The sequence below is a fragment of the Mangifera indica genome, chromosome 10 (genome assembly GCF_011075055.1).
Source record: "Mangifera indica cultivar Alphonso chromosome 10, CATAS_Mindica_2.1, whole genome shotgun sequence".
NCBI classification, from domain to species: Eukaryota; Viridiplantae; Streptophyta; class Magnoliopsida; order Sapindales; family Anacardiaceae; genus Mangifera; species Mangifera indica.
Genome location: NC_058146.1, coordinates 16,068,962 through 16,084,871, shown reverse-complemented (window position 1 = coordinate 16,084,871; position 15,910 = coordinate 16,068,962). Strand labels below are relative to the sequence as shown.

General features: G+C 33.1%; 1 protein-coding gene across 5 annotated transcripts; it reads left to right on the top strand.

The window, feature by feature from the left end:
- Nucleotides 1-258: 258 nt before the first annotated feature.
- On the top strand, nt 259-15,191 carry LOC123227574 (protein ROOT HAIR DEFECTIVE 3-like). Of its 5 annotated transcripts, none has more exons than XM_044652620.1 (14): nt 259-570; nt 804-870; nt 967-1,069; nt 2,397-2,467; nt 2,886-2,949; nt 3,043-3,108; nt 3,215-3,262; nt 3,340-3,402; nt 3,509-3,565; nt 3,802-3,960; nt 4,048-4,116; nt 4,204-4,295; nt 4,847-4,925; nt 14,806-15,191. In XM_044652620.1, the coding sequence occupies exons 1-14, from the start codon at nt 420-422 to the stop codon at nt 14,968-14,970; spliced, it is 1,254 nt and encodes a 417-aa protein (XP_044508555.1). In that variant the 5' UTR covers nt 259-419; the 3' UTR covers nt 14,971-15,191. The 5 variants fall into 5 exon arrangements, with proteins under 5 accessions (XP_044508555.1, XP_044508558.1, XP_044508557.1 ...); XM_044652623.1 differs by lacking the exons at nt 4,204-4,295; nt 4,847-4,925 and adding exons at nt 13,848-13,939; nt 14,542-14,620 and having other exon boundaries at nt 261-570; nt 14,801-15,191; XM_044652622.1 differs by lacking the exon at nt 14,806-15,191 and adding an exon at nt 5,105-5,529 and having other exon boundaries at nt 265-570.
- Nucleotides 15,192-15,910: the final 719 nt, after the last annotated feature.

Sequence of the window (15,910 nt, the reverse complement as noted above, 5' to 3'; positions counted from 1 at the left end):
TTTTGTCTTTTTCATTTAACAAAATTAAACAATAAAGGAAGATAACAAATTGAAATCTGGTTTTCGAACCTTGATATGCGAGAATGTCATTTTAACAAACTCAGGGTGGGAATGTACTTTGGCCTAAAATAAAACACAGATTCACTTGTCATAACTCATGTCCCACTTTCTGTCTGCAAGACAATTGTGGAGTCTTATCTCCTTCTTCGCGTATTCAATTACATTTAAGTCCCCAAGGTTCTGGCTCAGAATAAAAAATGTTATGGCAACATTCAGGTCTTTTAGTAAATGCACAAATATTTTTCTTCGCGTTCTACTCCATTTCTCCACTCTTGTTGATCCTCGCAAGCTCGCGTTGCTCTTCTCATTCTGCAGTATCCATTTCACTCTCGCGAAAACCTAGAAACATTCTTTCTTCTATGGCCGAAGTCTCGCTTCCTGCCGTTCAACTCGTCGACGGTGACGGCTGCTTCAATGTCGAGGGTCTCGGCCAATTCGTCCGCTCCACCAAGCTCCCCGATTATGGTGTCTCTTACGGCGTTGTCGCCGTCATAGGCCCACAAAGCAGCGGTATGTTTGTAAAGTTCATTACCTTATTAGATTTTTCGTATATCACTTCAAAATTATGCAGACATGAATTAGTTTTTGGTTGCAGTTTTTTATATGTTTGTTTTTAATTCAATTTAAGGCCTTCAGTAATAGTTAAAAGTTCTGTTCCTTTCTGGGTTTTGGAACCGGGTTTCGCGTGCTTTAAGATGGGGAATTAGTGTTCTAGTTTGTTTTTTTATTGTTAATGGTGACAGGGAAAAGTACTCTTTTGAATCATCTCTTCGGTACAAAGTTTAAAGAGATGGATGCATCAGAAGGAAGGTTGGTGTTTTTTTTTTTGTTGCTGAAGTTATGTTATTTTGCAATTTAATGTAAGACGGGGAAATGTGAGTATTTTTTTTCTTATTTTGGGTGCAGGTGTCAGACAACTCAGGGAATTTGGATAGAGAAGTATGCTGGCAGTGTGCCATTCATCATTGTCATGGATTTAGAGGGCACTGATGGGAGTGAAAGAGGCGAGGTATGAGCTTTGTCCCAATATCCTTACTTTGTCAAAATTCGATTTGTAATGGAAATGGGGTTATGTTTTTGCTGTGAAGGAGGCTTGTGTAGCATGCATATCTTAATTTTTCTCAAGCTCTATTTGGTAGTACATATGAATCCGTAAAGGTGTCAATTATGTGTTCAGACATCTATTGACTCACAAATATGTTATAACTGTGTCCTCTCAATTTTAGTTTATTTTGTGTATTAGCTCTGAAACCAAAGGAAACACAATGTTTGTGATTTAAGTGAGTTGCTGTTATGGAAACCTCAGCAATTTTTAGTAACTGAGTTATGTGATATTTTCTTGTTCTAAATTAGGGGCAGAAGTGGGTTAACAATTTATAAGAGTGTGATATATAAGTTTCTATTTTTAATTGAAAATCCAAAGAGAATTCCTTGCTAACTTCAAGCGGCAGTATTTCATTCATCGTTTTCTAAGTTTGAATTCTGGTAATCCTTTATGACCATGTTATCAATGTGATTTTGTGAAGCTTAAAGTTATTCTTAAGGGTTTCTAGAGATGCCTAATGGCAGATTTTGCCCCTTCATTTGGGTGGCAATGTATGAGTTAGTGTTGATAGTTTTTGTAACAGATGTAAAATACTGCTGTCTATATAAACACATCTAGATAATGTTGTGGCCTAAGAATGTTTAATGATTCATTCAGTAGGTAAGACAATTTTTTTAATCAAAAATAGGTTAACGTTTATCGCATCGATGTAGTGTGTGTGTTATCATTTATTTATCTGTTGAAATTGTACTTAATTTTTGGTAAATATGTTTCTCACTCATAAAGTGTCTGTTAGAATCATATTTAGGTGAGAAGTGGCCAATTATGAAATGGGGAAATGGGCAGGGGCAATTATGAAAGGGAGAGAAATAGGAGATGGATTGGGGAAGGACAGGGAGAAAATTGGGTTTTTTTTGGGTGGCCTTAGGCTAATTGAGGGAGAAAGTTGGTCTCTCAAAAGCTAGTGGAAGCGGAAGACAGTCTAGCCTCTCAAATAGGTAGACAAATTAGGGAGAGATTCTAACCTCTCCAAAGCCAGACCAAGGAGGGGAAATTGTTGATTATAAATCCTCCTTTCTGTTTATGTTTTGTGTGTAAAGGAATAGCCACTCTCATCCATTGTAAAGCTGGTTGAATTAAAGCAGATTAATTGTTGATTCTCACCTGTTTCTGTTGTTAATCTTTTCTTCTAAACATCTGTTTGTTTATTATTTGGTTTATTCCTAACAATTTGGTATTAGTTGTTTGAAGAGTTTGCCAGGTTCCTAACAGTCTGCAAATTTTTTTTCAGGATGACACTGTGTTTGAGAAACAAAGTGCCTTGTTTGCTTTGGCAATTGCAGATGTTGTACTGGTAAACATGTGAGTTGTATAATGTTGCATGCAGAGGTGCAAATAAGTTGGCATTGCAGAAACAAACATGTAATTGGTATCATTGTGTTTAATCCTGGAAGGAGTTTTATATCAACTGTGATTTTATTTTTGAAAACCACCGGGTCAGGATAATTTTTGGCAATTTATATCTTAACTTATTTGTTCCAAGGAAACAAAAAGATCAGAAATTTCACTTTTCATATTTTCTGTTGCCTGTACCTAAGTTTATTTCTCTTTACCAAATTTCATTTTACATGTATGCCTACTCAAAATTTGACACCATCTAAATCTATATCTGTATCCTGGAGTTTATTAAATGTGTCCACCGGAAGCACAGAAAACTTGTGGAAACACTAAAAGTTTAGGCATCAGTTTCAAGTGTTAATAAGATGTCTAATGTCATTAGGTGGTGCCATGATATCGGTCGGGAGCATGCTGCCAATAAGCCTCTTCTGAAAATGGTTTTCCAGGTACTCTAGCCAGTTGATGGTCAATGCCTAATTGTCTGTTTATTGTATACATGTCTATTTTACATAAATTTGTGTTTTTCTGTGCTTATGTAGGTCATGATGCATTTGTTTGGCCCACGTAAAACTACCCTTCTGTTTGTTATACGTGATCAAACCAAGGTATGAACTTGCATATATATTTTTACTTTACGCTTCATTCTTTTTTGTGGAAGGCACTTTCTCTTCTCTTTTGAATCAATATCTTGTCCATGTACTCTCCATGCAGACCCCGCCTGAAAAACTAGATACCATTTTAAGACAGGATATTCAGAAGGTATATTATATTTATGTTTGTTCATTCTTTTGCTCATTTCATATCTTCAGCATTTTGATATGTGGTGATTTCTACAGACATGGGATGCAGTTTCTAAACCTGAGGCCTATAAAGACACTCCTCTTAGTGAGTTTTTTAATGTAAGTAAATGTTCTTCAGTTCTCGCTGTGTAGCTGGTTAATTTTTCTGCAATTACTTTATAGTATACTTAACATACGATTCTTTTAATTTCTTTCGTGCATGTAGGTGAAGGTTACTACTTTATCTAGCTATGAAGAGAAGGAGGAGCAGTTTAAAGAGCAGGTAGGCATTAATAAGACTAAGAAGTTTATCAAAACTCTATTTAAATGGATTACAACCTTTACCAGTTCAACTGATTTGGGGGTTTGTTGTAACATTTTCAGTCTACCAACATTTCAATATATAATCAGTGATTGAAATCTTTGGCATCATAGCATCTCGGCCGATTTAAGTTTTATCACATTTTGTGAAATACACTGTTGGTATCTGAAGGCTTATGATTTTGACATGATATATAGGTTCCTGAACTGAGGGACCAGATTGTCAATTTGATATCTCCAGGAGGAGTAGCTGGAGATAGACAACGTGTTGTTCCTGCCTCAGGATTTTCTTTTAGTGCACAGCAGATATGGAAACTTATAAAAGAAAACAAGGACCTGGATCTTCCTGCTCATAAGGTTTTGTTCTTTTGTTTCTGCATATGTTCTGCTACTTTTCAATTTCATTGATATCTATATATGCACTTTTTTGTTAACCTTTATCAGGTTATGGTCGCAACTGTTCGCTGCGAAGAAATTGCCAATGAGAAGCTTGATCGTTTCTTTGCTGATGAGGTTCTTTTAGCATTTATCTCCCTTGCAGGAATTACCAGTCTGATTAGAATATTCTTTGTTAACCAGTACTTCGTTGATGTGTTGCAGAATTGGTTGTCATTGGAGGCAGCTATTCAAGAGGGTCCCGTGCAGGGATTTAGGGAAGGGCTTAATGCCATTCTTGATACTTATCTTTTCGAGTAAGTCCACATCTCTATCTGATATATTTTCAGCTCTAAATAGTGCTTCATTTGAGCATAGTTGAGCCATATATTGCTAGGCTCAAGTTCGGAACTCAAAATTCAAATAAAAATTACAACTAACTTTGGTAGTATGTGCAACTTTTCTAGTTACAGGGGGTCACATAAAGATTTTATACTATGATATAAAAATTTTGGGGGATGTAAGTGTAAGATTTTAAATTTTTTAAGAGTTTATTGATATTATATTCAAACTGAACTGCTAACTTGCTAGCTTACCAAACCAAGAAATACCGAACTCGAGGTTGGCTCAACAATAACCAAGTCGAGGCCGAATCAACTTGTTTGCAGCCATAGGTCCAATTATATGATGATACTTGTTTTGTGAAAACATATGTAAAGTATCTAAATGCATCTGCAGTATGTCAGCTACATCTAAAAATGATTATCTTGAATAATTGTGGATATTGTACACTGATAGTCTCAGAGTGCTTTCATTGATGCAACTCTTTTTGCACGTTCTTATCTTTATGATGTTTTATTTTTCATAGGTATGACAAGGAAACGATCTACTTTGATGAAGATGTGAGAATTGCAAAACGTCGATATTTGCAATCAAAAGCATTGGATGTAAGTTTAACTCAGTCATTATCAAATATATAATTGCATATTGATGGTGAATAACTTATCTATCTTTCGTAAATTTTCAGTTTTAATGTCTAAAAGACTATTATACTAGATGCTACATTTTTTCTATTAATTGATATCATCGAAAGCATTTTCACATATGATTTGTTTGTTTACCGTAGGAGGCTTACAAACGTGTTCCCAACTGGCCCACACCTGCTGTAGCTCCACCGCCCGCTCCCGCTCCTGCCCCAGCTCGTGCAACCTTCTGGTCAGTGGTACCTGTGGCTGTATCAGCAGCTGTATCAGTGACTGAATTGCTTGTTAATCTCTTCGGTTAAAGTGTGCAGTTATGTGATCTTAATAGCCTGGTTTAATACACGGGTCTTGACAGGACAGGACAGGACAGGACAAATCTTCTCTTCTTGTGCATTCGGTAGTTCGAATATTAAACATATAATAGTTTTATACTTGTACAAACTCACAAACAGACTATTTAAAGATGACTGTGTATGTAAAGTCTGTATATCAACTAGTAAAATTGTAAAATATTATGTGTACATATGTTTTTAGAAAATACCGACAACCAGAAAAAAGATTTTTATTAGAAAGTTTTTAGTTTTTTTTTAAAATATATTTATTAAATAGAGATTTTACTTTTATCACTTACTATAAACCGTAATAGATGCGTGAATGTTTGAATTTAAAAAGTAAAAATTAATAAATAATAAATATTTGGATTTTTTAAAATTAATAAATTAAAAATTAAAAAAAAAAACTAATCTCCAGTGGGAATAGGTCCCTTGGCTTAAGCTAAATAAGTAATGACAAAAAAACGGTTAGATTTAAATCGAGTCTGTTCGAGTTTGAATTTGGTTTGAATAAGTTCGAAATGAGTCAATCTTAGCTGAGCTCGAGTTTTACTTGTCAAATTTTTTAATTAAAAATTTTGATATAAAATGATGTCATTTTGATCAATATATATTAAAACGATATCGTTTTAATAACGAATAATGAATCGAATCGAGTTTGAGTTTAATTTTCACGAGTTTGAACTTAAATTTAACTATATATAAATTAAGTTAAACTCAAATTCAAACAAGTTTGAGTTAGACTCAGTTCAAATCCAACTGTAGGCAAAAATACAAGAGAAATCAGATTGATAATAAAAGATTTACCAAATCAACCTCTCTTTTGTAACTAGTCACTGTTCACGAGGGAGCTGATGGTTTACGCCATAAAAATCCGCGTTGGCGAATAAGGGTAAAAAATAAATAAATAAATAAAAACAATAACTGGATCTGGGACCGTTGATTCTCAGCACACTCGTGAATCCACGTACAAGAACGAAAAGAGGTTTCCATAAAACAAACAGAAATGCACCTGTCACGTCAACTTCCATAAAGTCGGTTCTTCTGCAAGAAAATGTTCATTTTGCCCTCTTACTTCTCCTTTATTTTTTATAGTCCTTCTTTTTCAGCTTGTCGCCTCTAAACCCCCAGAATTTCAGTATAGTAAAAAAGTTTGTTACCTCATCATGTCAATTTATGGAACGAAGTGTTAATGCAAAATTTCCAAAATTGTAATAGTGAATTTCTTGCTACAAATTCATTATAGTGAAAAAGTTTGTTACCAAATCTAGTAGTGAATACACTTTCACAATAGGAAGTTTGTTTTTTTTAATTTTTTACTTATTTGTACATATTTTGCTAAATTATTATTATAATATATATTTGGGTTTAAGATATAGTTTGATTCGAGTTAAATCAAGTTTAAATATAAATTAGTTTAAACTTCGTTCGAATCTTAAATGTTAAAAAATATTATGTCTAATTTTAGAAATTGAAAACTAGAAAAATTGGCATACCCAAGTTTTGATTCGTTTGTCAAATGGTCCTTATTAGCCTTGAGGATTTGACGTGAGTCATTTCCATGACACCATTTGCGTCCACGTACTACCATTTTGGATTGCTTAACCTTGCGAGACATGGTTTTTGTGCATTCTATGTTTACTGTTACAGAGAGGAGAAACAAAATAATAAAATGGCGTGGCTCTTTTGGGATGACAATTTTTGAACATATATATAATAGTCTAATTACCATCCAACTCCTTTATTTGCCTTTTGACAATTTAATGTAATTAGATTAGGTTGACTAGTCATGGGTAGACCTAAAATCACTGCTAAATATTCAATTTAAGTTAGTCAAAGATGTCATTAGAGAGTCATCAAGAAAATAAATAGTATCGTTAACATGATGACCAATGTCATTGAATTTGACTTAAATCAAACTGAACATTAAACCGAGATGATTCGATTTGAATCCAATTATAATTTTGCTAACATCGAATTAAATCTCAAACATTAAATTACAAGGTGGATTCAAGTCAAGCCAAGCTTGAATAAGAGTTAATATGAACTCAGTTCAAATGGTAAACAGTGATGTCGAATAAAAAAACAAATCTTTAAAAAAGGAGAAGAAGAGCTTTATGTTGTCAAGGAGAATAAGAGTTCAAATGAGTTTTGTTTAGACAAGTTCAAACTCAAGATCAAGTCTAAGAGCTTTATGTTGTCAAGTTCGAGATCAAGTTTGAGGAGTGTTTTGTTTGTCAAACTCGTGAGTCTGAAACTCGATTCAAATTGCCTAAAATAATGTTGATTTGATTAATATATATCAAAATGACGTTGTTTTAATTGATTTTGGTTCAATTATAATATCAAGTTGAGGTTAGTTTATTATTATAATTGAATTCAAGTTTAATTCTCCTTAAACAGAATCAAACTCAAATTGGTTTATAAATAGCTCATCGAGCTTGAGTTTAAAGTGAAGAAACCAAACTTTAAAATTTTACTATTGAATATGTTGAACTTTTAAAAGTTTCTATGTAAGTGATTGAAATTTCAAAATTTTCTATTACAATGGATCAAATTTTCAATACTTTCCATTAAAAATATAAAACAAACACAATTGAGATTATTATTTTGTTTCCGAAAATAAAGTGATTAAATTAGTAATTTTAATAGAAAATAATGACATAAAGTAAAAAATAATATTATATGTATCCAGTTTAAGTATACAAATAAGTATACACTCATATTTGTTATCATATGATTGAGTATTATTTTATCTTTAATTTAGAATCACTTAATCAGTTGAGAACATACATCAAGCTTGTACTCATTTATATGTGCAAAGTGGATAAACATAGTTTTATTGTTAACTTAAGTTGTATAGGCAGGTTTTATAGTTGTTGGGGGTCAATTAAACTTTTCATACTAAGATGTAAATTTTACAGGGATAATTATAAGTTTTGGGGGGTGTAAATGTAAGTTTTAAACTTCTGAGAGTTTATTGTAGCATACTCAAGCTAAGTTGCGAGCTCACCAAACCAAGAAACAATGAGCTCAAGCTTAACTCAATAGTAATTGAGTCATGCTTGAATCAACTCATTTGTGATTGTAGGTCTAATTATTTAATGTTGTTTTATGAAACATATATAAACTATCCAAATGCATCTGTAGTTTACAATTTATACCAAAAAATGATTATCCTGAGTAATTGTAGAAATTCTCGGAATATTTTCATTGATATAACTCTTTGCGAATGCTGTGATTTTTATTATATTTTATTTTTCCTAGGTATGATAAAGAGACAATCTATTTCGATGAAGTTGTGAGAACTGAAAAATGTTAATATTTACAATCAAAAGCATTTGAAGTTTAATCTAGTCTTTATTAGATACATTGTTGAATATTAATGGTGAATAAATTAGTTATTTTTCGTAAATTTTTCAACTTCTATGTCTAAAAAACTATTAGACTAAAATGTTACATTTTTTCTATTGATCGATATCATGAAAAGCATCCTCACATGTCTTCTCTTAAGTTTAAAAAATAACAATCCACCCCCCCCCCCCCCCCCCCCCCCCCCCCCCACAACAAACACCCCTATCCCCAGTTTAAAAAATCACCATTTTCTCTTTGGGTTTCAATGACAATTTTTTCTTTGGTCATGATGTTTTCTCTCCATCTCAACTGTCTTTCTGCTATTTTTGTATATGATGAAGACGATTTTGTCTTCGTCTACAATGAAAAAAGCAAGGAAACAACGATGAGAGATTGGAAAGGAAAAAAAATATTGATAATCAAATAAAAGATTGTCATTAGAGAGTTGTCATCTAAACCCTAGGGGAGAGATAGTGAATTTTCAAATCTTGGGTTGGGGGGGGGGGGGGGGGGGGTTGAAAGGGGAGAATTGTGATTTTTTAAATTTAGAGAAGAAATGTGATTAATTTTTTAATATATTTATTAAATAATGATTTTACTTGTATAACTAATTATAACAAATAATAAATAAATAGATATTTAAATTTTTTAAAAATAATAAATAAAAATTTTAAAAAACACTAATATTTGAGTGCGAATAAATCATTAAGCCTAAACTAAATTGCTATTGCAGAAAATAAAAAATAAATTAGATAGATAATAAAAGATTGACCTAATCAAGCCCTTTTCCCTTTCGTCTTTTACTAGTAAGACCAGTTACTTTCACGAGAAAGCTTACGGTTTACGCCAAAAAAATCCACGTTGGAGAATAAGGAAAAATAATAATAATAAATAAAAACAATAACTGGATCAGGGACCGTTGATGAATCCATGTACAATAACGAAAAGAAGTTTCCATAAAAAGAGAATTCCACGTGTCCAGGCATCTCTTCCGCAAGCAAATGTCAGACTTTGCACTCTTTCTTATTCTCCTCTACTTCAGTTTCTAGTCCTTTCTTTTTCAGCTTGATTTCTCCAAACCCTAGAATTTCGCGTCCTTATGGCCCAACTCTCTCCTCTTTCCGTCCAACTCATCTCCGGTAACGGCGACTTCAATGTCGACGGTCTCGAAAACTTCATCCGCGCCACCAACCTTCCCGATCGCGGCCTCTACTACTCTGTCGTAGCCATCATGGGCCCACAAAGCAGTGGTATATATGCTCCTCAAGTTCATTCCCCTTAGTTTTGTTGCGCCATGGTTATTAGGATTCTATGATGCGATTGATACATGTAGAAAAACTATACATATCTTTGTATCCAAAATTGGTACTATACTGTATATTTTTATACTTGTACGGATCGATTTACGTTTTTTGAAGTAGTAATGGCGTGCCAGGGTGTATCTAATAAATCTGAGAGATTCGAAGTGTTTGTGAATTTTTTCAATGTGATCACGTGGTAATTAGTTTTTTTCATTTTAAGGAAACCAGGCGTTTTGCTTTTTTTTTCATTAATAAATTATCACGTGTATCTAATAAATTATGCAGACTTGACTTGGTTTTTTGTTGCAGTTTTTATATATTTGTTTTTTATTTAATTTAAGGCCTTCAGTGAAGGCTCTGTTTCTTTCTGGGTTTCGTGTGCTTTAATATGTGGGATTAGTGCTTTTTTTGTTTTTTTAATTGTAAACGGTGAACAGGGAAAAGTACTCTGTTGAATCATCTTTTTGGTACAGAGTTTAAAGAGATGGATGCATCAGACGGAAGGTTGTTTTTTTTTTTTTTTTAATTTTTTGGGTTGCTGAAGTTATGTTATTTTGCAATTTAAGGTGAGACAGAAAATGTGAGTATCTTTTTGCCTTTTTTGGGTGCAGGAGTCAGACAACTCGGGGAATTTGGATGCAGAAGTGTTCTGGCATGGTGCCTTTCACCATTGTCATGGATTCAGAGGGCACTGATGGGAGTGAAAGAGGGGAGGTATGAGCTTTGTCCCGATATCCTTACTTTGTTGAAATTCGATTTGTAATGGAAATGGGTATGTTTTTGCAGTGAAGGAGGCTTGTGTAGCATGCATATCTTAATTTTTCTCAAGTTCTATTTGGTAGTACATATGAATCTGTAAAGGTGTCAATTATGTGTTCAAACATCTATTGACTCACTAATGTGTCCCCTGAATTCTAGTTTATTTTGTGTATTAGCTGTGAAACCAAAGGGAACATAATTTTTGTGATTTAAGGAAGTTGATGTCATGAAAACCTCAGCAATTTTTAGTAACTGAGTTGTGTGATATTTCCTTGCTCTAAATTAGGGGCGGAAGTGGGTTAACAATTTGAGCAATATTGTATACACACTCATTTATGTCATCATATTAGGTATTATTTTATCATAATTTAAAATCACTTGATCATGTAATGACAAATATAAGTATGTACACATTTGTGTACTTAAAGTGGGTACACGTAGTTTTATTGTAACAATTTATAAGAGTGTGATAGATAAGTTTCTACTTTTAATGGAAGATCCAAAGAGAATTCTTTGCTAACTTCAAGCAGTGATATTTCATTCATCATTTTCTAAGTTTGAATTCTGGGAATCCTTTATGACCATGTTATCAATGTGATTTTTGTGAGGCTTACAGCTATTCTTAAGGGTTTCTAGAGATGCCTATTGGCAGATTTTTCCCCTTCGTTGGGGTGGCAATGTATGAGTTAGTGTTGATAATTTTTTAACAGATGTAAAATACTGCTGTCTATATAAACACATCTAGAAAATGTTATGGCCTAAGAATGTTTAATGATTCATTTGGTATGTAAGACAATTTTTTTAATTAAAAGTAGGTTGATGCTTCTTGCACAGATGTAGTGTGTGTATTATCATTTCTTTATCTGTTGAAATTGTAATTAATTTTTGGTAAATATGTTTCTCACTCATAAAGTGTGTGTGTTAGAACTCATATTTAGGTGAGAAGTAGGCAATTATGAAATGGGGAAATGGGCAGTTACGATGTTTGGGTAGCCTTGGGTTGATTGAGGGAGAGAATTGGTCTCTCAAAAGCAAGTGGAAGGGGAAGAGAGTCTAGCCTCTTGAATAGCTAGACAAATTAGGGAGATTCTGACCTCCCCGAAGCCAGAGCAGGGAGGGGAAATTGTTGATTATGAATTCTCCTCTTTGTTTATGTTTTGTGTGTAAAGGAATAGCCACTCTGATCCATTGTAAAGCTGGTTGAATTAAAGCAGATTAATTGTCGATTCTCACCCATTTCTGCTGTTAATCTTTTCTTCTAAAAATCTGTCTGTTTATTATTTGCATAATTCCTAATGATTTGGTATTAATTGTTTGAAGAGTTTGCCGGGATCCTAACAGTCTGCAAATTTTTTTTTCAGGATGACACTGTGTTTGAGAAACAAAGTGCCTTGTTTGCTTTGGCAATTGCAAATGTTGTACTGATAAACATGTGAGTTTGTTTAATGTTGCATTTAGAGCTGAAAATAAGTTGGCATTGCAGAAACAAACATGTAATTGGTATCACTGTGTTTAATCCTGGAAAGAGTTATATATCAACTGTGATTTGATGTTTGAAAACCACCGTGTCAGTATAATTTTTGGCAATTTATATCTTAACTTATTTGTTCCAAGGAAATAAAAAAGATGAGAAATTTTTCTTTTCATATTTTCTGTTACCAAATTTCATTCTACATGGATGCCTACCTAAAATTTGACACTGTCTAAATTTAGATCTGTATCCTGGAGTTTATTAAATGTGTTGACTGGAAGCACAGAAAACTTGTGGAAACACAAAAACTATAGGCATCAGTTTGAAGTGTTAATAAGATGTTTAATGTAATATATAGGTGGTGTCATGATATCGGTCGGGAGCACGCTGCCAATAAGCCTCTTCTGAAAATGGTTTTCCAGGTACTCTTGCTAGTTGATGGTCAATGCCTGATTGTCTGTTTATGGTGTATATGTCTACTTTACATAATTTTGTGTTTTTCTGTGGTTATCATGTAGGTCATGATGCGTTTGTTTGGCCAGCGTAAAACTACCCTTCTGTTTGTTATACGTGATAAAAGCAAGGTAGGAAATTGCACTTTATAATTTTCCTTTATGTTTCATTCTGTTTTGTTGAAGAGACTTTCTCTTCCCTTTTGAATCAATATCTTGTCCATGAACTCTCCATGCAGACCCCACTTGAAAAACTGGATGCTAAGTTAAGACAGGAGATTCAGAAGGTATATATACTTATGTTTGTTCATTCATTTGTTTATTTCATTTCTTCAGCATTTTGATTGGTGGTGAATTCTACAGATATGGGATGCAGTTCCTAAACCTGAGGCCCATAAAAACACTCCTCTGAGTGAGTTTTTTCATGTAAGTACACGTTCTCCACTTCTTCCTCTGTGACTGATTATTTTTTCTGTAATAACTTTATATCACGATTCTGTTAATTTCTTAATTGCATGTAGTTGGAGGTCACTGCTTTATGTAGCTACGAAGAGAAGGAGGAGCTGTTTGAAAAACAGGTAGCCATTAATAAGATTAAGAAGATTATCAAAACTCTATTTAAATGGATTTCAACTTTTGCCGGTTCAACTGAGTTTGGGGTTTGTTGTGTCATTTTAAGTCTACCAACATTTATGTATATAATCTGTGACTGAAATCTTTGGCATCATGGCATCTTAGCTGAATTAAGTTTTATCACTTTTTGTGAAATACACACTGTTGGTATCTGCAGGCTTATGATTTTTACATGATATATAGGTTGGTGAACTGAGAGAGCACATTGTCAGTTTGATATCTCCAGGAGGACTAGCTGGAGATGGACGAGGTGTTGTTCCTGCCTCAGGATTTTCTTTTAGTGTACAGCAGATATGGAAACGTATAAAAGATAGCAAGGACCTGGATCTTCCTAGTCATAAGGTTTTATTATTTTGTTTCTGTATATGTTCTGCTACTTTTCAATTTCATTGATATTTATATATATACTTTTTTGTTAACCCTTATCAGGTAATGGTTGCGATTGTTCGCTGCGAAGAAATTGCTAATGAGAAGCTCCATCGTTTGTTTGCTGATGAGGTTCTTTTAGCATTTATTTCCCTTGCAGGAATTACCAGTCTGATTAGAATATTCTTTGTTAACCAGTACTAGATGATTTGTTGCAGAATTGGTTGGCATTGGAGGCGGCTATTCAAGAGGGTCCCGTGGAGGGATTTAGAAAAAGGCTTAATGTCATTCTCGATACTTATCTTTTTGAGTAAGTCCACATCTCTATCCAATATATTTTTAGCTCTAAATAAGGCTACAATTGAGCAGAGTCGAGCCATGTATTGCCAAGCTCAAGTTCAATTCGATTGAGTTTATGGAAGGCTCGATCACAAGCTCAAGATAGGAGTGCTTGACTCGAATTCGGATAAAGAATTACAATTTACTTGGGATGTATGTGCAACTTTTATAATTATTGGGGGTCACAAAAATTTTTTATATTAAGATATAAAAGTTCTGGGGGGGTGTAAGTTTAATATTTTAAATTTTTAAGAAGTTCATTAATATTATACTCAAATTGAGTTGCGAACTTACAAGCTCACCGAACTAAGAAACAACAAACTTGGGATTGACTTTACAATAACCTTGTCGAGGTCAATTGACTTGTGTGTAGCCTTAGGTCTAGTTATATGATAGTATTTGTTTTGTGAAAACATGTGTAGATTATTTAAATGCATATGCAGTATTTAATTTACATCTAAAAAAGATTGTCCTGAGTAATTGTGGATATTGTATACTGATAGTCTCGAAGTACTTTCATTGATATAACTCTTTTCAGAAGCTCTGATCTTTATGATGTTTTATTTTCTATAGATATGATAAGGAGACGATTTACTTTGATGAAGATGTGAGAACTGCAAAACGTCGATATTTGCAATCGAAGGCATTTGATGTAAGTTAAGTCTAGTCATCATCAAATACATAATTGCATATCAATGGTGAATAGCTTATCTATTTTTCGTAAATTGTTTGGTTTTAATGTCCAAAAGACTGTTAGATTAAGATGATACATTTTTTTTTTTTATTGATCGATATCATCAAAAGCATTTTCATATTTGACTTGTTTGTTTAGCATAGGAGGCTTACAAACGGGTTCCCAACTGGCCCACACCTGCTGTAGCTCCACCGCCCGCTCCCGCACCTGCTCCTGCCCCTGCTCGTGCAACCTTCCGGTCAGCCATACCTGTGGCTTTATCAGTAGCTGTATCAGTGGCTGGGTTGCTTGTTAATCTCCTCGGTTAAAATATGCAGTTATGTGATCTTAATGAGTTGGTTTGATACCCGGGTCTGGACTCGACAAATTTTCTCTTGTTGTGTATTCGGCAGTTCTTCGAATATTAAACATGGAGTAATATTTTATACCTGTGCAAGCTCACAAACAGACTATTTTAAAGATTTTGTGTGATCTAAAACTTACTCGTGGAATAGTAAATGTATAATAATAAATGCAAAGTGTCATTTTACTTTTCTAGTAAGTAAACCATTCAATCAAGGTAACTCAACGGGGGATAGAGTTGGATTATAGTCACATTAGTTCAGGTTTGTTTGTCAATTTAATTCGAATGAGTTTCAAATAAGTTCAAACTCAAATTTAAAGATTTTATATTGTCATTTTTAAACTTGAACTTAGGAATGTTCAGTCTATTAAACTCGTTAGTATGGAAAAACTTAATTTAAATCGGTTAAAATGATATTATTTTAATTAATATGTATCAAAATGATATCATTTTGATCTATTTTGATTTAATTATAGTTTAGAATCAAGCTCAGTTTGAGATTGACTTAGTATTATAGTTGAATTTGAGTTTGAGTTTTCTTAAGTCAAACTTGAACTGACTCAAATTTGAATTTAATTCAGCATAAATATGCTCTTAAATAGGGTCACATGTTATTATTAGAGCATTATTTTCAAGTTGTCATTTTCTTGCTAATATTTAATTTTCTAAAATTAAGATATAACCTTATTTTACTTATTATTAAAAAATGTAAGTATTTTTCTCTTAAAAATATAATAAATATAAAATTTATATTATCTTGGTAATTTTTATATACTTAATGTGAATGTGATAATTAGATTATTTTTATATTATTTGTCATATCACTTTAGTTACGGGTAATCTCGAATTAAGCTAACTGGACTCAAATTAATGTATGGTTTGATTCGAGTTACAATTTTAGTTTA

Coding starts and splice junctions, on each gene's coding strand:
- LOC123227574 (XM_044652620.1), top strand. CDS start 420: ATGGCCGAAGTCTCGCTTCCTGCCGTTCAACTCGTCGACGGTGACGGC. Junction 2,468..2,885: donor GATGTTGTACTGGTAAACAT/GTGAGTTGTATA, acceptor TAATGTCATTAG/GTGGTGCCATGATATCGGTC. Junction 3,566..3,801: donor AGGAGCAGTTTAAAGAGCAG/GTAGGCATTAAT, acceptor CATGATATATAG/GTTCCTGAACTGAGGGACCA.